A 21,807-nucleotide genomic window follows, 5' to 3' on the forward strand; every position below is an offset into this window, starting at 1 on the left:
TTGATGATTTTTTTTGACGATGCTAGTAAAATTATCGACTTTCTACGTGTCCAAGCTTGGGAGGCGAACGACCTATGGAAGTGGGGGAAATTCGACTAAATTCTGGAGGCACTCGACAGTGCGCGGTCTTGGAAGTTGTACGCCACGTCTATTTATATTGTATGTAACGACGCGTGTGATCTAAAGAGGAAATCGAAGCGTCCCAAAACCCCATCAAATCAATCAGGACAACGCAGAAAATAGTAGGTGAGTGAACTTTATTTATCTGGCTGTCCATAAAATGAGTTTTCGAAAACAAACATCGCTATTTGAAGTTTTTATGGAACATTTTCCTCAATTAGTTGAATCGGCCATTACAACTGTCTCAAAATAACGTGACGTCACGCGGTCTCGCATGCCTGTGCGGAAAGGAATTGAAAAGTCGCCGAAACTGGTTAACTTTGCTTTCCGGGGATTTCCCCTTGCTTCCGCTGTTGCTTGCACGAAACGGTTGAAAAACACCTTAAACAGATTTTTTACGAATCCCCCTACATGGCGGGAATAAATGGAATAAATCAAAACACTACTACTACTCTACTACTACTACTACTACTACTACTACTACTACTACTACTACTACTACTACTACTACTACTACTACTACTACTACTACTACTACTACTACTACTACTACTACTACTACTACTACTACTACTACTACTAGTAATAATAATAATAATAATAATAATAATAATAATAATAATAATAATAATATTATTATTATGATTAGTAGTAGTATCGTAAAAGTAGTTTTGATTTCATTAACTGTCTCCGTCTTGTTTCAGATATTTTATTGAAGAGAACAAGTTGGAGTTGCATGATTTTTTTAAAGTATGGTGGATATGATGGATACACGGAGACAGCACTTACAGATGGCATACTGATTAGGGTCTTTGAACAGTATCTCCCTATTTAGCTTCGAGTATTTCTTCGTCATCAACTGTGTTTCCGAATGGCTTGAGATATTTTAGTGCAGGAAACAATCTCGAGGACCATGAATTTCCCAAAATATAATAGATATGACGGAAATACGGAGACAGTACTTCCAGATCTTTAACTGGTATAATGATTAGGGTCTAAGAATAATCCTCCCAAAGTAAGTGCATCTATGTCGTCTCCTGTTTAAAATATTTTCAGTAACGAATATTTGGAGTTTAACGACTGGACATTTTTCAAACATAATGGATATGACAGATACACGGGGACAGCAATCATTGTTATATTTTTACGAGTTAAGAATAGCTTTAGTTCTGTTTAAAAGTAGTTTCATATTTTTCCGTTGTTAAGCATTCAATTCTGTTCGCGGAATCATTGCTTGGTGTAAAAGACATTGCTGCCCAAATATTTACAAGAAATTAAACATGCCATTTCAAAGGGTTTTCATCCATCGTTAAATCGTTCTCACCCTCTTAACATCCCTTGCTCGGGTATTGCTTTCTTTGGTACTTTGAATTTTGGGGTTCGGATAGGAGGATATCTGCCAGCGCACTGAGCTTCATGGTTTTCGCACTAGTTTGGAATAGAGCATTCTAATGTGCTACATTCACTAAACAACTAAACAACCTGACTTCCTATTATGGGAATATTTTCTTTAAAAAAAGCATCAACAAGGGAGCATAGAACATGTTAAATTCCTCGAAAATTAGTCATGCCAAAAAACGGAAGCAGCATATCATCGTTCTCTATCGGAATACGTTTGCATTGCTTTCAAAGCAAGCACACTCTTCTTTCAAAGATTTTAAGCCATGGAATGTCAGACAACAGTTTCCATATTCAGAAAAATTGCGAAAAATTGTTCATTATGATACATGCAGAGTACTTGCTATCTATTAAAAGCTTTGAAGCGTACAAATGGAATACCAAAAGCATTTTACAGCCGCTATTTCGTTCAAATAGACTAAGTGCGAATACTCCAAGAAAACAAAAAAGGGTGACAGAATTTAGATCAGCTAATAGCTGAAAATGCATTAACAAGGAAGCATAGAACATGTTGAATTCCTGCAAAAAACTGTCCTGCCAAAAAACGGATGCAGCATATCATCGCTCTCTATCGAAATACACTGGCATTGCTTTCAAAGCAGGCGTACTCTTAAGCCACGCAATGTGAGACAACAGTTTCCATATTCGGAAAAATTGGGAAAATTTGTTCACTATGCAGAGTATTTGCTATCTATTGAATGCTTTGAAACGTATAAATGGAATGCAAGTGACCTACAACTCCTTGCAAAATACAAGAGACCCAAACGATCTGCGGTTAAAAATCTGCGTCAAACGAGACGAGTGCAACAAGGCTATGAAGAAAATCAAAGAACTCAACGAATGCGAAGAAGACAAAGATATCGCATAGTCTTATTGACGATAAGAAAGCCTCATTGATGATGTTAGCTAGGCCGATTTGGTCAATACTCTCATGCAGATGTTGTAGCGATTTCAACGTGTAACGCCCACTAAGCTTTTTCACTTCTTCCACCACTCAGATGGTTTACATTTCTTCAGATGTTCCACCTTTACTTGGTAATAATTTGCGCGGCAATCTTTCGCTTGCGATTAACCCGATTTCTCAACTCACGAAACATTTGGTCGTCACCACACGATAAGCACTTTCCCGCTTTTGTAACAAGTTTTTCAAGGATGATGTTATCAAAGGTGTTTCGGTTGAATGAACTTTGCGCGTGCGCATAGGCATAACATGGTCAAGACCAGACTTAATGATTTGTTCCAAAAACGAGTTTTTGCCTTCACAACTGTCTGCGGAGTTGAGTATAGTATCCAAATCCACTGATTCTAGATAATGCCTCGACTGAATAGTGGTTGTAGAGCTATTGGACTTTATCCTCCCATTCGGTTGAACGTCTATAGACATGTGGTCCGAAAGGCCAAGTGGAGGGCGTTGGGTTGGAGTTTCGTAGTGGTCTTGAAGGTTGGTGAGGACTAAATCGAGCGTTCTTTCTCCTCGCGTCGGAAAATTCACTATTTGCTTTAAATGTTAGTTGTTTCTAAGTCGTGTGGTTTGTAGCCTGTTAAAGTCTCCCACTAAACAAAGGCCACAGTTGGAATACCGTGTTTCGATAGATGACAAAAACCTCTCTAAATACTCTAAAAAAGCAGAGTCATTTGCGCTTGGCGGGTGATAGAACGCCCCAAGAAGAATAGAGCTGTATCCCCTTGGGAGACGAGTAGGACTAATTTGAATCCATAATGCCTCGAAAGAAGGGTCTTCTAAATCGCCTACCATTGTAAACTTTATCGTATTCTTGATATAGACACACACACCGCCATGTTCTGTCTCTGTTCTGTCCCTGCAGATGATATTGTAGCTCTCCAGCGCAACCACATTGTCATGAATGTGGATTTTTTAAAGCCACGACTCCGTAATACAACTTACATGATCTAAATTAGCATACTTGACAGCATGGCGCAGTTCATCCACTTTGGGAGCCAAGGACATGATATTCGAGACAAATAAAGATGGTACATAAGCCGTCGGTGAGCCCATCCTTTTTCCTTCTGTAGGGGCTGGAGTAATTTGTATACAATTCGCAGGATTGTGGCCGCGTAACGGAGCTGACAACCAAGGACGGCCGCTAACTTTCCGCGTTGAAATAATAGCAATCTGTTTGATGGAGACTCTCTCTCTCTCTCTCTCTCTCTCTTACGAGGCGACCCGCACGTTTCCCACGGTAAGAAGGCCATAAGGTGTTTAGAAAGATTTTACGAAAGCTTGTAAGGCGGTTGAAGGCCATTAGCACGAGCATTAAAAGGGAGTTAGACGGAGCTCAAAAATATGCAGCCATGCGAGGCACAATAACACTACAGTATACAATGGCCTGAGAGTGTCAACTATTCCTGTTCATTCTGCGCTCCTGGACATTGGTATGGAAGTGTCAGCAAAATCTGTTCAAGAATATACGAGAGGAAAGGAAGACAGTGCAATTGCTCCTTTATGTACAACGCGTAAAAGACAGCTTCCTGCAAAGAAAAGTAGACAAGTTCAGTTTGAGCATTGTTTAGAGTCACTGGAATCCGAAATTTTGGAAGATGCCGTTCCCTCAATCCACGGCAGCGAACGTGTGGTCCGCCTACAAGTTACAAGTCCAATATTCTCATCGGATTTGAAAAACAGAGCCATCCCGGCTCTTACGAAAGCTGGTTTGGTGTTTGACGTCTTCGGGATAGAAAATATCAAAGTAGTGGAAAACCAGCAATCAAATGGAAGAGCTTTGTCAAAGTGCCCCGTGGTCCTTGCATTAAACAAAATAGAGAGGGCCATGACAAAACTGGGCTACGCATTGCATTAAAGAGAGGTTTTTAAGAGAAATGAAGAGTCAATGTACATTTACGAACACGCTTGTTCCATCAAAAAGTTTATCTCGCTACTCAGGGGGCAAACAACGACAGATTAAAAGAGATTATCATTCCAAATTTCAACAAGCTTGAATCTATACTGGCAGACCCCGAGTACAAGCCGTTTGCCAAGCAGCGGAAAATAAACTACGATCTCATTGAAGTGTCCAACAATTGGTGTTTCTGGTTAAGTCGAAGAGCATTTCTCCAGAACCCAATCCAAGAAATTTGAGTAGAAGGTCCGCCAGCATTTTTACACTACGCTCACACTAAAGAACCAGAGGCCAAGTACTTCCAACAAATTCTGCAAAACAGTTAAAGCCCGACTCACTGAGTGGCATACTTCTGCGAATATTACTTGCGCCTTCAAATGCCGGAATAAAGCAGCACATTGAAGAAAAAGGGATGTGCTTAATTGGGGAGCCAAACAGCGGTAAAACGAGCCTGTTCACACCAGTCACTCAGATAATTTCTGCCAGGTATTTGCTATTTCTTTTTGTAAATATTTTGTTTGTTTTTTTCAAGTGATTTATCAGTTACAAATCATATGACCAATTGAAAAGTGATTTTGGACTTTTGAAGTGGACGCTTCAGTTCTATTCCTTATTCCTCATCTAAAATGAGCATATGAAAAGGTAGAGTGTCCTCACGACGACAGTGCGTGAAGTTGATTGAAATTGCTTGTATTTTTCCGTCGACAGGTTTATCGCAATGATAGCCAAACAAAAAGCCTTCAACAAGAGTCTCGTTGACCAAAACACCCAAGTAATCTTTATGAATGAAGCACATGTGAAGCTTTTGTATCCAGATGATTGGAAAGTCTTGACCCAAGGGGGACTTACAGCACATGATAGGAAATACAAAATCTCTCGTCCACAAGAAATTCGGTGTCCCATGTTTATCACCTGTCAAACAGAAATGTATTTTGGTGAAGAACACAATACGGCCATGGATGCCCGTCTACGCAAATTCTATTTTAAGAGTCTGAACACTCCACCAGTCTCAGGAGTACAACAGTCATTGCGAGAGAGGGCAATGGACTGTATTGTTTGGGCAAGCAGAGTGGTACGCACTCCAGATAATGAGCTTGCCCCTCCAATGCCTGGATCAGGGGCAGAATCAAAACAATGGACCTGGATGACAGTGAAAGCGACCAAGAAGCACAAATCGAAGAGGGGCAACTCGTAGCAGCAGAGAAGAAGACGACCAAGAAAATTCAGATATTGAGTCGACGTGTTCTGACGGATGGGAGAAGAGACTTGAAAAAGATTTCTGAGCTTCGGGATCAACAGCCATGCAACAGTCTGAGACAAAGGCAACTGGGCCTCATGGAAGCTGGAATGAAGCGCGCCACGAAGGAGCGAGAAAATGAAGCGCGACAAGCTACGGAGCGAATTATTGCCGAGACAAGACAACATTGGATATCATTGGGAATGATTCGAGAGGAAGATGCTCACTTGTTGGAGACTGTTGAACCCCATACAATCCTAGAATTGAACGGTCAAGAGAAGAGTATTTCACCAAAAAGAAAGAAGAAGAACAGAGAAATGTGCAGGATAAAGCTTCCAAATACTACGAAAAAGGGTGGGTTTGGGCAAAGAAAAAAGAATTACGCGAGCTACAAGAACGAGAAGAAACTATTAGAGATTACGGCATCAAAAGAGCAGTACAGTACATGATTGGAGTTACTGTGGAAGCCCTCAAGTTGAACTTTAAAGCGAGATGAGTTACCTGGTCTTTCGAGACTGGTAATAATAGGAAGAAGAAAAAGAGCGATGAAGAGAAAGTGGTTTTCCAGAGAGCAGACCGAGAGAGTAACAAGCGTATGGCCCATTCGACGGACAAGAAAGCGACGATCAAGAGATTTTCTTTACGCCTTCTTCGTCCCAGACATCAACACCGAGAAGCACAAGCCAAACCGTCCAGAGAAGAAGATCTAGAAAACGACCATCCCAAACAAGCACCCCAGTGCCCAAGAAAGGAAGAATGACAAACTTTTTTCAACCTAGCCAAAAATAAAGGACAAGTTTTGTGATCACAAGTCTTCAAAAATAGAAAGAAAAAATGACAATTCAATGTACACCAACTGAGTTCAGTTTGTTCGAATTGATAAAAACCAATGTTATGATAACTGGAATTACTGTATTTGCTTCCTCGATATCTTCGCAGAGAATTTGCTAAACTTTATATCATCAGGGCACATAGGAAACGGATAGTTGACAACGAAGGCTTTTTGGTTATTTGTATGATATTGACCGAGGATCAACTGAATTTCATCCGATAGAGGTTTAATGTGGGTATTAATATTCTGCCTTAAACTTTACTAGATTTTTCTATGGTTTACTACATTTTGATCGAAATTTTCTGATCACGCGATTTAAAAGAGAGTTCGGTTTTCGTCCTTTTTGAAAACGAAAGTCTGGATCTCCAACAACAGCTGTCCAATTTCCGAACCCATGGCGATCTAGTCCCATCTTCAAATATTTATCCTCTTCAGGTGTGAATAGTAGAATTTTCCTTCCTCTCAAAGAATCGGGCGTTTTTGAAGCATTCTGCCTTTTGAACTTAGTGGGCGTAATGAAAATGTTGTCTTCGTCGGGGATTAACCCATCGTTATTTTCTTCTTTTTCAGGCGAGGACACGGATTTGTCTCAAAGTCTTGATCGGAGATCCGTTTCTAACTCAGAACCCCTCTCGCCATAAAGTGATTCCAAATATTCGTGCGCCTTGGTCGCCACCTCTCAGGATCGTTGCTTTTGATAATGCACTCTTTGTCACTTAATTATTATTATTATTATTATTTTTGTCACCAGTTTGTAGATAGTTTTAGCCACTCGTCTTGTTCGTTATTGTGAGTGTTAACTACCTATTGTACGATTCCCTAGTGTATTATGTATTATCTAATTTAGTGTTATAGAACTTCTTTTAAGTGTTGTAATGTAGTCATCTACAAAAAAACATGTTTTGTCGTAATTTGAATAAATTAGTTTAACTATATATAGATGTAAAAGTCGTGGGCGTTGGTTGGTTGTTGAAGTGGCGCAAGGTTTGTTGACAAGAGGGAAGGCCAATTTTAGAAGAACGTGGAGGGCAGAAACACTCAAACAGTCAATGCTGAAAGTCTTTAGCAGACCCCAACCGTACATCAGGACAAAACCCCTTTGTGTACGGTGGAGGAACGAGCGAGGAGAATATTACTGTACGACCCTTTAGTGAGGAAAACGGAAAAGTTGAGCGCCGGAGTTGACAGAAGAGGAACAGGAAAAGTAAAGTCCGAGAAAGATAGAAGGCGCCGGAGAGCAGAAGCAGAAGCGGATCGAGAAGCAGTTTGTTTAAAGCTGCATTTCTGGCTGAGGTTTGTTGGTTTGTGGGTTAGTTGCTTTTTGGAGTGAAAGCGAAGAACTGAACTGTTCAATATTGTAAATATTCAAAGTAAAGTATTTAGTTTATTTAGTGTTGTCATTTAAATATATATAAAGCATTAAGAAAATCTAAGTAAGATTAGTTAATTTAGAGATTGTCGCTGTAATAACTGTTATACTTGTTGTTAACTTATATCTTTAATTAAAAGTCGTACGCGTTATCTTAAAATTTATGCTGTTACGGGTTTGTGGGAAGGGGTGGGTGGAGTGCGTTGTCTTACCCTTAGTTTTCTCCTGTTCTCTCCTCGCAATGTTGCGAGACCCAGGGGATCGCGAACCGTCACACTCTTGCCGCAACGGAAATATGCTTCTGATTCTCGGAGACCGTGCAGTGCGCTGTACTACTAAGTTTCTTGGAGCTGGCCGTCTTCTCCACTATTTGTCGGTAACGAGTAGGGTGGACGTATTTTCCGATCTCGTCAAACAACAATTTGCCCATCAGCTCGCCAATTTTGCATGTTGTGTTGGCCGCCATTTTTTGTGACTAAGACGTAGTTACAAGTTGGTTTTAGGTTAGGGCGAATGTGGTCGATGTAGCCATCTAATACCTGCATGCTAGTGTCGGTAAGGAAAAGAGAGTCAAAGCCATATTTTCCAGCTGTTTTAAACATTTTCTGATCGACAAATCCACCGTTGTTCTTTGCTGAGCGCACCATTTCAACAGTTAAATTCTGGTAGGTCATTGGGCGTGAGCCTTTAACCTTGATAAACAGATATACCGCGAGAAATTTTGTTACAAAGGACAACTCCAGTAAAGATACTGTATCCGGTTTATCCTTGCATGCTTCTCGTAGCGTGGCAAGTAGCGCTTAACAACCTCCAGAAGCTCTTCTAGTGTCGCTCAATGTCCCTTGGATTCTAAGGTGTCGATGTCGAGTTCATTTGTTCATTGCAATCGCATCATATTTAAAACTGTTTTACGGACTTTTTTCAGATAGGGTTCTGTAGAGGACAACCCCCTCAACACAACCTCGGATGCCCCGTTTACGTTTGTGAAATCTATATCAGTTCGGAAATGGCGTCCAAATAACCAACGCCTCCCGGGTGCCCAAGTTTCCATTCGTCCTGCATTGTATCAACAAATTTGAAGAGTAGCTTAAGTGAACACAAACTAAAGTCAATTATATATTTCCAGGGAAAGTTCTTCTTCGTCCTTGCGACAGAATTTGAGAAACTTAAGGCATTTGCTAACGATTTGTTGCGCTTGTCGGTCGCTCTTGCACCCTCCACCACTCCCTGTTAGCCAAGACAGAAGTTCTTCCACGATCACACTTGAGCGATCAAATATGTGGGCACAGATCTTGCTGTGTGGGTTGAACTTGTATTGTTTTCTTCCTTTTTGGGACTCGTTTCTCCTTGATTGGGGACGTGTTGGGGTTTTTCATCAAAATAAATGAACCAGCCGTGTTTCCTCTTAACGTGTTTTCCGCAACCTCTTTGAGATACGAATCCATCATGGTTACAATCTTTCACTGGACAATGAAACAAGCCATCTAAATCGTCTTCTTCCAAGTGAAGCCTCTTCGGTTTTGGAAATGCACTTGGAATTTTTGACCAATCTGTCTCTGTACTTCTTCGTTTGCTCATCTCGAATCTGGAAATCAACGTTTACTTACCCGCGACTTCAAATTTTAAGCATTTTTCTTGGCGGTTTGCAGATCAATCAGTTGGGATTTTTGCGTTACCTGCCTCAACTTGCCTATTTTCGAATGCTTCTTTTCTTCCCGACATTGAAAACAAAACCAGGAAACAATAAATCTTGGACACCTTGCTAATTGTTCAGAATAAAGTAATGTATCATTAACGCGAAATATCCGATTTATTCAAATTCGCCCAGGCCTACCTAAACACGCCAGATAACTAGTCACCAGGCACAAAAACAGAAAAAAGAAAACGTTTAAGAATCTTCATATAAAATCGGAACTTCTCGTGGCCTATGAGGGAACCGTGTTCCTAATCAACGTATAAAGGACCAGTATGATTCTGGACAATGGTGTTCTTTTGTAACACTAATGGGAACTGATAGCAGTTAGGTAGGAACGATCGCAAAGCAGAACAGGCTTTATCGACACAGCTGTTCCTTTTTGTCAAGGACAATTCGATTTTATGTTAAATAACAGGAACAATGAGTTCTTCTTTGATTTAAGGAAATGATTAAAACGGAACAACTGTTCTCTTTTGTTGTGAAAGAGACCAAAATGAAAAACGGACCGCACAAAAAGGACCTATTGTTCCTTACGAGACAAAAACGGAACATGGAGTTCCTTTTCATAAACTTATAGAAACTTTGAGTTCCAAATTGCTACGACGAGGAACTTTTGTTCCCAATTAAGCAGATTTGGGTTCTTAAGAACAAATTTCAACGAGGAACAAAAGTTCCGTTAAGTGCTCAGTTCACTTGTTCCCATGTTACTAGTCATGTTGATTACAGGAACAAAAGCAAAAACGCGCGGAGCACTTGCCTTTTCAAAAAAGTATCTTAACTCGGTTTGAAGGCATTGAAATCATGCGAGCAAAGTAAGTTCATTTACATGTTATCTTCAAGACACCTACGACAAGATATCGGGCAAATATAAGTTATATGAGGCCAAATTTTTGGGTGTCATTAATTGTGGAAAACGTATATGATCATGCAGGATGATTAAAGAACAAAGGTTTTCCAAAACACGCGGTTGGCAGTTTCAAACGGTTCCCTGCTTACAGCAGTTCAGAGAAGATTCTACTACGCAGCAGCCTCTCTTTCACTTTGGCATATCGATGGTAATCATCATAAACTGATCGAGTGCGATTTAGCTTTCTGCCGTTCCACAAACGTTAAAGTATTCTTAACTGTACATGTGAATTCTTGAAAAAAAAAAGACCTCCAAATAAGCTTTCCAAAAAAGTGATATCTGTCTGAAAATGTCGATATTTTGTTGGTACTGCTGTAACCTTGGCCGACAAGATTTTCGGTTTAGGTCAACTCTGGACACGTTAAGTTTATCGACCCTTCCACTTTGATTTTTCGAGCTGATGGATTATGTATCCTAAAGTACACTTGCCGAGGGGCAAGAAATCAGGAGAATTAGTAGCCTTCTTTTAGCCGCACCCTCCCCCCGAAGGAAAAACGTTGGGAGTTTATGATTACCATCGATGTGCCAAAGCGAAAAAGGAGCTGCCACGTTGTAGAATCTTCTCTGAACTTCCATGTGCTGTAGAGCTCGCGTAAGAATACCTTCAGGAAAGACTGGTTCAGTTCATGCTATCTTGAATGTGATTCCACGTGCACATGCACCAAAATCATAGTTTTGCAATCAGTTACTTACAGTGAAGCCACATTCTAGATACAGTTCCAACTGCTCCCTACAAAAGCTATAGTTGGTCTTCCTCTGCACCCTGATCGAATAGAGAAGTGAACGTTCGGAATCGCAATCTGCTGAGCCCGGTAATTCATTTTTTCCTGAAAAACTGACTGCTTGACGAAAATCATATCGTTCGGGAAGAAGAACAATGCACTTGCTCTTGAGAGCAGGTTTAAAACCCTGTCCATGTGTCTGCACAGAAAGTCTGATTCAGTACCATCTTCATCTTTTAACATCTCTTCACTTAAAGGGATAATTATGTGATGATTGGCTGAGAGTACGTCAATTAATCCTAAACGGAGTGCAGAAAATGAAATTAGAGAAGACAGTTGAAATAAATGCAATAAAGGTGAAATTTGTGCATATGATTCAAAAGTAATCGCATGATTTTTCTCGAGCAATAGGCCAATTCCGAGTTCATGTCTGCCTCCTCTTCAAAGCAAGTCTAAGTGCCAAGTTTTTGTTATGAAAATTAGTTTTCATTCACATGTAAAGTAGAACTAATTACCATCACAAAAACTTCGCACTTAGACTCGCTTTGAAGAGGAGGCAGACATGAACTAGGAAATATGTCTATTTGAAATAATGGACTATGCAATAATTATCTGGATGGAGGTGGGGGGAGGTGGTTCTAAATCTTATGGGGGGCTAAAGTTAAATTATGGTGTAGGGTAGGGGAGGAGCTAGATGTCAATTTTTTTAAACATAGAGGGGAGGTTACCAGTAATGTTTATGTGGTACATAATTTATTCGAACTCAACTCCTTTGTTATTGAATGACTTCTAAGAATATCAAGAACAGTACATGGCACATCTAGAACCTGTTATAATACAAAATAACTTTGAAATGATGCATAATCTGCAAACTGAATAGCCTGTGTTATTGAAAGCTTCTTTAAAAAATTTCAAGAACAAACATGTCACAACTTATCTGTAGTTTGCTATAAATCTCAAACAAGCAAAGCAAACGTAACATTTTTAAACATTACAATTTGGAATCGCTTAAATAAGCTGGTCAAAATAAAGCAAATTATATTGGTTACCGGAAAAAAACATTTTTTGAAGTAATTTTCCGACCTTCATATTTTCTCCTTCAAGTTAATTATGTTGAAAATATCAGCGGAAAAACCACTTAAAGACTATTTGCCACTTACCGTGGACTATAACATTCCGCCATGATCGAGCTACTTATCTTTGGTACATCTCATTGCACGAATTTCCATGAAGTGACAAATTATTTCGTCACCCCGCACGGCTCACTTCGCTACAGTGATTTAAATATGTATCAGACATCAGCAACTCTACATTTAATCTCTTTTTTCTGAGCAAATACTCGAAGTTTGTTCTGGCTTTGAGAGAGCGGAAAAAAAAGTTTTAATTATCACGTATTTGCATGTCCGTTAAATCAGTTACTCGAAAAAAAGACTCCACTGCGACCGTTGGTCAAATTAAGTAAATAAAATCTACACACAAACCTGCCCACTTTACCGTAAAATCAGCAAAAAACATTGATTGCTGGATCGCAAAAGAGGGTCGTGGATGACTGATCGCATTTCATAATAAACAATCCGTGGTGCATCAAGGGCCGTGGTAAGTAAATTAAAGCATGAGTTAATGACTCAGAATTCACGATCTGCGATGGAATTAAGCCCATCAGTTTACGGTATTGGCTATTGTTAGAATAGTCTGATGGGCCAAGGCCAAATCCACAGAGAGATTCGAGAGAGATCGACTGCTATGGGTTATGCACAAAGGAACTACATTCGCCACCGGATACCGGATACCGGATATCGGATATCCGACATCCGCTAGCCAACAGGTTTTGATTGGCTAGCAGAGAATATAATGCTTTGATTGGATGATAAATGAAAGATTTCCACTAAAATATCAGTGCACAAATTGATTAAGGAGAAAGATCATGAGTTTGATTTCTCGACTTGGATTTATTGGCGGAGGAAAGGCGGCTCAGGCTCTTGCCAAAGGATTCTTGTCGGCCGGTGTAGTGAGCGCAAATGAAATTTACGCCAGCGCTCCTTCAGAGAGAGATTTAAGGCAGTTCCAAGCTATGGGATGCAATGTCACAAGTGACAATAAGTTGCTTATGAAGGAAACTAAGCTCGTTTTCCTTGCCATTAAACCTAAAGTTTTCCCAGAAGTATTCAAGGAAATCTCTCCAACAATGACGAGAAATCATTTAGTAGCTTCTATAGCCGCGGGAGTCACACTCGATTATATGCAAAAGTCCTTACCCGGTAGAAGCCGTACTGTTCGGATGATGTTGAACACTCCTGTACAATTTCGAGAGGGAGTTACTGCGGTGACCTTTGGAAAATTTGCAAGCGAAGAAGATTATTCTTTGATCCATGAACTTATGTCTTCAGTTGGGTATTGCTTTGATGTGGAAGAAGAATTAATGGATGTAATGACCGCTTTGACTGGTGGCGGCCCCGCGTACGTGTACCTTGCTATTGAAGCACTCGCAGATGGTGCTGTGAGGGTAGGATTAAATCGACAAGAAGCCATGAAATTAGCTGCCAAGACGGCTGCTGGGGCTGCTAAGATGGTTTTAGAAAGTGGGCAGCATCCTGGAGAACTAAAAGACGCTGTATGTTCGGCTGGGGGCTCGACAATTGCCGGTATTCAGGCACTCGACGAATCCACTTTTCGAGGATCTTTGATCAAAGCTGTTTGCGCTGCCACGGACAGACTGTGTTCAATGAAAAATTGAAAAATACAGGGTGCCAAGCACAGTAAAGAGCAAAATAAATAGGAAAGTAGGACGTTTTACCATCTTATACAAAATAGGGAAAACGTATGATACCCCATGTAGCCCCTAAACATTAAAAAAGAGGAGCCCCTCTACACTCTGAAAGCTTCCAAGGCTCACTGTTTTGAAAGGACAATACACTTCAAACAGCAACCTCTTGGTTTACATTATAATAGATTCTGGGTGAAAATGCCTTAAAACAAAGAGTCAGCCCAGCAGAAACTGATATGACTCACAGCTGTGATAACTCCTAATGATTTGAGTATATTGACATCAGAATTGTGTTATCATAAAAGAGAAAATTGGATGTTCTTCTTGAAAAACAGAAGAAAATAGGAAGAAATTAGAATAAGGAAAAATAGGAACTTGACACCTAAAAGTAATAAAAAATAAAAAATGCAATGTAAATTTGGGCTAAATTGCTCTGACAACCGACAACATACGTAGACAATGAAATGATACGGGTCCAAAACATGTAGCTGTTACTGAGTTATGTGAAAGAATCGTACAACACTTGATTCATAGTAAAGTCGTACAATTCTCAAAACAGAATAGTACTGCGGGACTGAATCTACATTTTGGCCAAAACTTGTATCAAGAGAGGGTATAAAAAATGCAGGGAGGCCGTTACGCACAATCTCAAGGTCATTAAGAAAAGTATTGAAAAGGTGTGGTCCACTAACGCTACCTGGCTTTGCGTCGAACCCTTATTTACAGCTTTGCAAATAGTTGTAATAGTTGCCAGAAAAAATACATTGTCGTCTTACGATAAAAACTTGTCATACAAGTTTACAAGATAAGCTGATAAAGGTAATTGTTTATTAAGCTTAGCGGACAATAGGTAATGTGTATGACAGAGTTAAAGACCTTAGAAAAATCCATAGTGAAAAGTCTAACACCTTTACAATTTGATCAAAAATAAGACACAAACAGCAGTGATAAACATATCAAGTCATAATCAAAATGAACAAGTTCAATATGTTTATCACTACTGTTTGTGTCTTATTTTTGATCAAACTACGATGGCCCAAGAACAAAAGTAACTTTACAATTACTGTCATCTAAGTATTTGCAGATTTGATGCTGAATAGTTAGAAGCGCAGATGTGCCGTAGATTAGAGCTCAGGTTATCTCCTATAACGCGTCTAACATGACCGTTATAGAGTGCCCTTTCAAGAACTCTATCCATGACTGGGGTAACACTGATTAGACTGATACCACGAAAATCACCGTTCTCTCTTGGTTCTTACCTAGAATCTTTTAGAGAGAGAAAACGTTCAAAATTCAAATATATTTCATGTTGCCATGCGTCTGTTCAGTAATAGATCACAGAAGACGTCAAAATGTGGTAAGACCTTTAGTGACACACTCGGCTATCGCCAGTTTGTGCCTACCGCATTTTGACGTCATCCTTGACCTTACTCTGAACAGACGCACGGCCACTTGGAATATCACCCGGGACTTTGCTAAGTACGAAAGAAGCGTGAGGGTCGCACGAGATCGAGTGGGTTTTCTTGAGTGCTTAGGCGAACCTCCCAAGTTCAACTATAACTCGATAGTACTCCCTGAACCGTTTACCATTGGTTTTATACCATAACCAAAACATATTGTGACACCCTGAGCTACCACCACTGCGCCAGCACTCGTTTCTCACCAATTTGGCCCGGGTTGAGTTTGTTTATTCTCTTCTCTTTTCCGAGAGGTTTCTACCCGGGTACTCAGGTTTTCCCCTCTCCTCAAAAACTAGCAAAAACTTGAATTGCGTTAATTGTTATGTCCCCAATTAGTGCTCCAGCGTTAGAACGACTAGACACTTAAGTAAACTTCCTTTCCTTTTTCCTTTTCCTTTGCCTTCTTTGAATGCCTCTCGCTCATTAACTGGTCGACTGGGTTTCACCTACAATAGTAGACAATTTTTTATGCAAGGGCCAGCTGAACAAAGTAGAAGTGCCGGATCTTGGGAGATCTAATCAGCAAATAATTTGTAGACTTAAAACAAACTAACAATGCGGGGCTGGTTGTACGGCTGTGAGGATGTATATATATATTTATTGTTTTACGTTTTGTTTTCACTTAGGGTGGCAAAGCCATGTGCTCCGTTTCGTAATAATTAACAATTTCGGGTGACGGTATCACTACAAGACAAGTTAGACAATCGCTTTGCCGGTGGTTCGGGTAAAATACCCGCTAACGGCTGAAAACGTGAAATTCGAAGTTTTCTTTTTTCATAAAGCTGCGAAGAAATTTCAGCGATTTCAGCGGTAGACTGGTCGGTCATGAACCGCCGTCGCGTCAGTGTTTTCGTCATAATCATTCACCCATGGGCAAATAGTAAATGGGTAATTGTCTAAACATTTGTTATGTTATAATTGATGATTAGCACTTGATAGGGAATGAAAGAATCCTTGTTTTTTAACAACTTACTTTGACAAATCAGGGCAGATGGAGGGTATTGCTCAGGGGACGTTGTGAACGTCAACTTTTTCTAAAGGAATCTTGAAAATGAGCTGGCCAAAATAATGCAAATGATATTGGATACTTGGAAAAGGATTTCTTGAGATGATTTTTCCTTCAAATTATATTGGAATCCGCAGCAAATATAAGAAATATCAGTGATAACTTCTTGTGATAAGACCGTATACCGACCGTATACCTAATATCGGATATCCGACATCCGCTAGTCAACTGAATATGTGTGACCAGCTTGTGTGACCTTTGTGTCTTATGCAGGTTTTGATTGGCTACAATAGCACAAAAAACAATGTTCTGATTGGAGGATGAATGGAGGGTTTTCATTGAAATACGTCGTTGCACAAAAAATGATCGAAGAAAAAGATCATGAGTTTGATTTCTCGACTTGGATTTATTGGCGGAGGAAAGGCGGCTCAAGTTCTTGCCAAAGGATTTTTGTCGGCCGGCGTAGTGAGCGCAAATGAAATTTACGCCAGCGCTCCTTCAGAGAGGGATTTAAAGCAGTTCCAAGTTATGGGATGCAATGTCACAAGTGACAATAAGTTGGTTATGAAGGAAACTAACTTAGTTTTCCTTGCCATCAAGGCGAAAGTTTTCCCAGAAGTATTCAAGGAAATTTCTCCATCAGTGACGAGAAATCATTTAGTAGCTTCTATAGCCGCGGGAGTCACACTCGATTATATGCAAAAGTCCTTACCCGGTAGAAGCCGTACTGTTCGGATGATGTTGAACACTCCTGTACAATTTCGGGAGGGAGTTACTGCGGTGACCTTTGGAAAATTTGCAAGCGAAGAAGATTATTCTTTGATTCATCTACTAATGTCTTCAGTTGGGTATTGCTTTGATGTGGAAGAAGAATTAATGGATGTAATGACCGCTTTGACTGGTGGCGGCCCCGCGTACGTGTACCTTGCTATTGAAGCACTCGCAGATGGTGCTGTGAGGGTAGGATTAAATCGACAAGAAGCCATGAAATTAGCTGCCAAGACGGCTGCTGGGGCTGCTAAGATGGTTTTAGAAAGTGGGCAGCATCCTGGAGAACTAAAAGACGCTGTATGTTCGGCTGGGGGCTCGACGATTGCCGGTATACAGGCACTCGAGGAATCCGCTTTTCGAGGATCTTTGATCAAAGCTGTCTGGGCCGCCACGGAGAGAGCGAAAGCACTTGGAAACAACGGCACGCGCTGATTTTAATGGCAGAGGAAGAGTTCCGATTATATCAAAGAAATGATAAATTCTTACCATGTAACTTTGGTCAGAATTTAGTCTGATAAATATGGTTGATCTTGTAAAAAATGTTCGGAGATTCTTCAAGGACCACAGAAATGCCACGTGGATTTATGTTATATTTGAAAACGAAGTTGCGTCAGAAAAGGCGCGAATTTTTACGCCAGGTGATAAAATACCATATCGACTTTCATGGTGGATTCGTTCAGAAGAAAAGATTTATTTAATATTTCAGACTAGAAAAGCAAGTGCTTTTCCCTTTTATACTTGAAACAAAGTAATATCATTTCTTGTCTTATATTTAAAGAAATGCAATGAGAGTTGACATTATTACGAAAAAAAAAGCACACAAACTGATATTTAAGCTGAGCATAGTTTTCAAATGAAAAAAAAAAAGGAACAAAACTGAGATGTTTACAAAATACCAAACTCTGTCCAAGTTTTTATTTTTGTTGATAAATTTTACAAATCCACAGAATTTCTTGATACTTGTATGCAATAAATAATATTATTATATGCTTGCATTACAGTGAAAAATAAGATATCATGAGACTTTAAATGCACTAGCATCCAGTCCCAGCTGTTGGAAACAAAATGATGTTGTTTGTTAGAAATCAATTGAACTGAGGGCAAGAGAGAACCATTCACAGGCAAGCAGTCGCTAAAAATGGCTACCAAATTAAAGCTGGGCCTTTTGTATGGATGGGAGTGTTTGCGTTAAAATATTAGTAGTACCAAAAACAACCATAATTCCAGTAAAGTCAAATAACATAATTATTACACTGTAATCCTTCAAAATAAAAACAGTTAGCACCAGTTATCACTAAGGACTGCAGTTGAAGTCACTTTTCAAAATAATTCACAAACGAATAATAATCTCCCTAAATTAATTTTTCCACTTTCACCGCCTTCTACAATAAAAGCTGTATGGTTCGTGCCACAGGCAAATTTAGAGGGGGAATGAAAACTGGTGTTTTTTAAAAATGGTTATTTGGCTGCCTGGACATTATTTTAGTTCATGCTTACATTATGGCGTGTAGTATAGCAGGTACAGTTTGTATTGCCAGATATATTCTTAATTTGTCAGAACTAGGCATTAAATAAATGGTTATTAAGTTTCATCACCAATATTATTATTGTCTACCATGAAGTATTAGGTACTGGGTACTACAGTTTGTTTCATGGGTGTGAAAAATAACATGTTAACCATGTTGCGGTTTAATACTCGAAGCATAAAGATAAAACGACAGCTCTTTACAACCTCTGATTTCTTTGAACCAGTTTAGGATGCAGCTCTCTATTGTGTTTAGCATTAGGCTCCAATGTTTCTGTTGTATATTTTTGTGGCTGTTTTTTTTTTCTGAACCAATCAAAAAAGATGTTGTAATAGCTTTGAAGTGACCCAAAACAAGTAATATCATATGAGCACCATTTAGTATCCATGACACAAACATTTTTCAGATAGGTCTCTGAATGACTGTGCAAATTCAAGTGCCATGAACACTTTGACTTGATTTCCTATTGCGCAGCTACCAATCAGAAGTGGCATAAAACCACAAACTAATTACTGATCTGGTTGCGGTTCAGTTTTCTTGTGCATGATTGGCAACATTTCATAAAATAATACTTCTAGTGTTCACGTTTTCAGATTTTCACAGTAATAATAATATTATTTCAGGGTTTGCACTACTCCTGGAAAACTCCTGGATTTTTGAAAATTCATTTTTGGCATCAACTATTTGTCTATTAATATGAGCAGTAGTATTAAAACAATATGTTTTGAATAGTATTTTTTCCCCCAAGAAAATGTACTTTGTTATTAAAAGACTGTCATGAGCTAAAACCAAATGACCAGGAATTAGATATTAAGAGAAACAAATGAGTAAGCTCTGAAAAAGTTTCTCTACATACACTTTGACTTCGAAAGTAACTTGTTCTAATGAAAAATTGATGTGAAATTTCCAACTTTGGGGTCTTGGATTTCTATTGTTTATACCCTAGAAAACGCCTGGAATTTTATAATCTAGTAGTACAAACCCTGTTATTTGCAGTGTGGGCAGCTGTGGTGTCATCTATTGCGGGGTTAGACCCTCTGGTTTTTGGTGCAGTAAAGTCATTGAGCATAAAGTTAAGGCTACATTGACTTAAGAGTACTGAAATTTGTTTCCAGAAAATGTCCCTATGTTCTGAACAGTCTTATAGTTTAGGGCTAGGGTGACATCTTTCAGCATCATGTTTCTTTTTATTCAGGTCCAGCAATTTAAGTCAATTGGACTGTTAAACCTGAATGTATCTGGAGCAGTTTCTGGTCTATGGAGACAACGCTATGGCAGAGACAAGGATTGAACCAACCCATACATACTTTACAGTCCTAAGGAAAACCATTCCTCCTTCCCACAGTAACCACAAAATGTGACCTGGCATATTGAATTCACTTTAGTGACTGTACCTTTATATTTGGAAAGATATTAAAAAATGAGGAGGTCTTCATTTATCGTGTATTAATATCACAAAAATAACCAGATTTTCCTTGATTACTATGGTAGAGTTTATTTCATCAAACACAGTAATAAATTATTATTACAAAGCATGTCTTGATACTAAAAATACACATTGAGGAAGCCTGTGCAGCAATAGTAGGTAATACTGGGGCTCTCCCCTGAGTTAAGGACGGTGCCTACTATTGTTATTGTGCAAACGTTCTGCACATCTCTAGATACTCCAGTTTCCTATTGGTGATGCTTACCAATACAGTGATATTTTTGTGCGGTTTAAAACTATCTGGAGAAAGAAGTAGATCTTAGTAAGTACTCTTGGTGTCCAAAAAGAAAATGGGGGTAACCATGCATTTTTGAGTCATAATTAAGTTTCAATTTAAGAAAGAACACCATGCATTGCTTTGTATTTTAAAGCTTTTTCCAAATATTATTCATCAGTTACCTTTGAAAAATGCGTGGTTAGCCCCAATTTTCTTTTTGGGTTTCAATAATACTTGCTCAGATCGACATTTGCTGCATAATCATAAAGCGGGGCAAAAATACCTTTGAATTAGTAGGCACCTTCCTTAATAGCTAAAATAATAATGAAAGAAAATAATCTATTATATAAATTAATGCTAATGAAATACCAGGTGAGCTATCGTGAAAACATGATACCTTCACACATGAAATTAACATGTTATCGCAATTGCTACATGGTTATACATGACAAATCGTGCCATTCTTCATTAGGACTACAAAAACTAATTTAAAGTGAAAAACTTAATGGTTTGGTATTTCATTGGCATTTCTATAATAAACAGAACATTACATTCATGACTACTTGGAGATACAAAATTTCTCTTTGAGTGTTGAAAAATATTTCACTTTGTTCGCTGCTCTCACTCCTGAAATATTGTTATTTTTATGTTATCTTCACCTGGGCATGCTATCCCTATAATTTTATGAAACTTGTAGTTGCACTACCATACCCAGTCTATTTGACTCCTGAAAGTGCTTCATATTAATAGACAGAAAATTCTAAAATTTAATGCAGGATTACAGTCACTCTGGCTATTTGGTTTAAACACTTAAAAATTGGTAAGCATTTTTTCATGTAGAAGGTAATAAATACAAGAAATGAAATTGTAAATAAAGACTTAAGTATTCCTAAAAAACATGTTAGGAATTAGTGAAACAATCACAATAATGGTCTATCAATAAACTTTACTGGGGAGACTACCAAATTAAACGAAATATTAAATATGATTGCTGGAAATTTACATTCATTGTTGTTGGATAGTGATCAGATTAGTCGTCGTAAATAATTATATAAGGTTCACTTTTCCCGGTTCTTAAATACAAGGCATTTTAAGAAATTCCTGGTCACAATGACAGTGCAGATCTTGTGGATCCACTCTACTGGTGTCTTGAAAACAGATCAACAACATTTCATTATGCAAGTTACTGTGACATACTCACAGTCACTGGCTAATACCAAAGTGCATATTTTACATTTTCTGAAACTGTCTTCCAAGTCAGAGGAGCAAATCATCGTTGAAACTAAACAGTCTAAAACATCATTAAATTTGTTTCCAGGGTCGTTTTGAAGTGCAGAGCCCACCTTTTCCAAATCTATGCATTGAGTTCCTAACAACAGATAATTTTTTGATGAATTCATACCAAGGATGTCATAATAAAATTTTATAACTATTAAAC

At 38.9% G+C, this 21,807-nt stretch overlaps 2 protein-coding genes and 2 pseudogenes across 2 annotated transcripts in view; 2 read left to right on the forward strand and 2 right to left on the reverse strand.

The window, feature by feature from the left end:
* Positions 1–6,716: 6,716 nt before the first annotated feature.
* Positions 6,717–8,488, reverse strand: LOC138017252 (uncharacterized; annotated as a pseudogene).
* Positions 8,489–13,063: 4,575 nt separating this feature from the next.
* Positions 13,064–14,312, forward strand: LOC138015721 (pyrroline-5-carboxylate reductase 1, mitochondrial-like). Its single transcript, XM_068862836.1, has one exon. The coding sequence runs from the start codon at positions 13,064–13,066 to the stop codon at positions 13,871–13,873; it is 810 nt and encodes a 269-aa protein (XP_068718937.1). The 3' UTR covers positions 13,874–14,312.
* A 2,404-nt stretch (positions 14,313–16,716) lies between these two features.
* Positions 16,717–18,732, forward strand: LOC138015723 (pyrroline-5-carboxylate reductase 1, mitochondrial pseudogene; annotated as a pseudogene).
* A 1,409-nt stretch (positions 18,733–20,141) lies between these two features.
* The window catches only part of LOC138015722 (mitochondrial ornithine transporter 1-like), a 12,503-nt gene continuing 10,837 nt past the window's right edge, over positions 20,142–21,807 (reverse strand). Inside the window, exon 5 of the mRNA XM_068862837.1 lies at positions 20,142–21,807. This exon is cut by the window's right edge and continues 2,343 nt beyond it. The gene's annotated coding sequence lies outside the window, so the exon portion shown is untranslated.

Source organism: Montipora capricornis, chromosome 9 (assembly GCF_036669925.1).
Source record: "Montipora capricornis isolate CH-2021 chromosome 9, ASM3666992v2, whole genome shotgun sequence".
Classification (NCBI taxonomy): Eukaryota; Metazoa; Cnidaria; class Anthozoa; order Scleractinia; family Acroporidae; genus Montipora; species Montipora capricornis.

Excerpts from the sequence above, each read along its gene's own strand:
- LOC138015721 (XM_068862836.1), top strand. The coding sequence starts at position 13,064 with ATGAGTTTGATTTCTCGACTTGGATTTATTGGCGGAGGAAAGGCGGCT.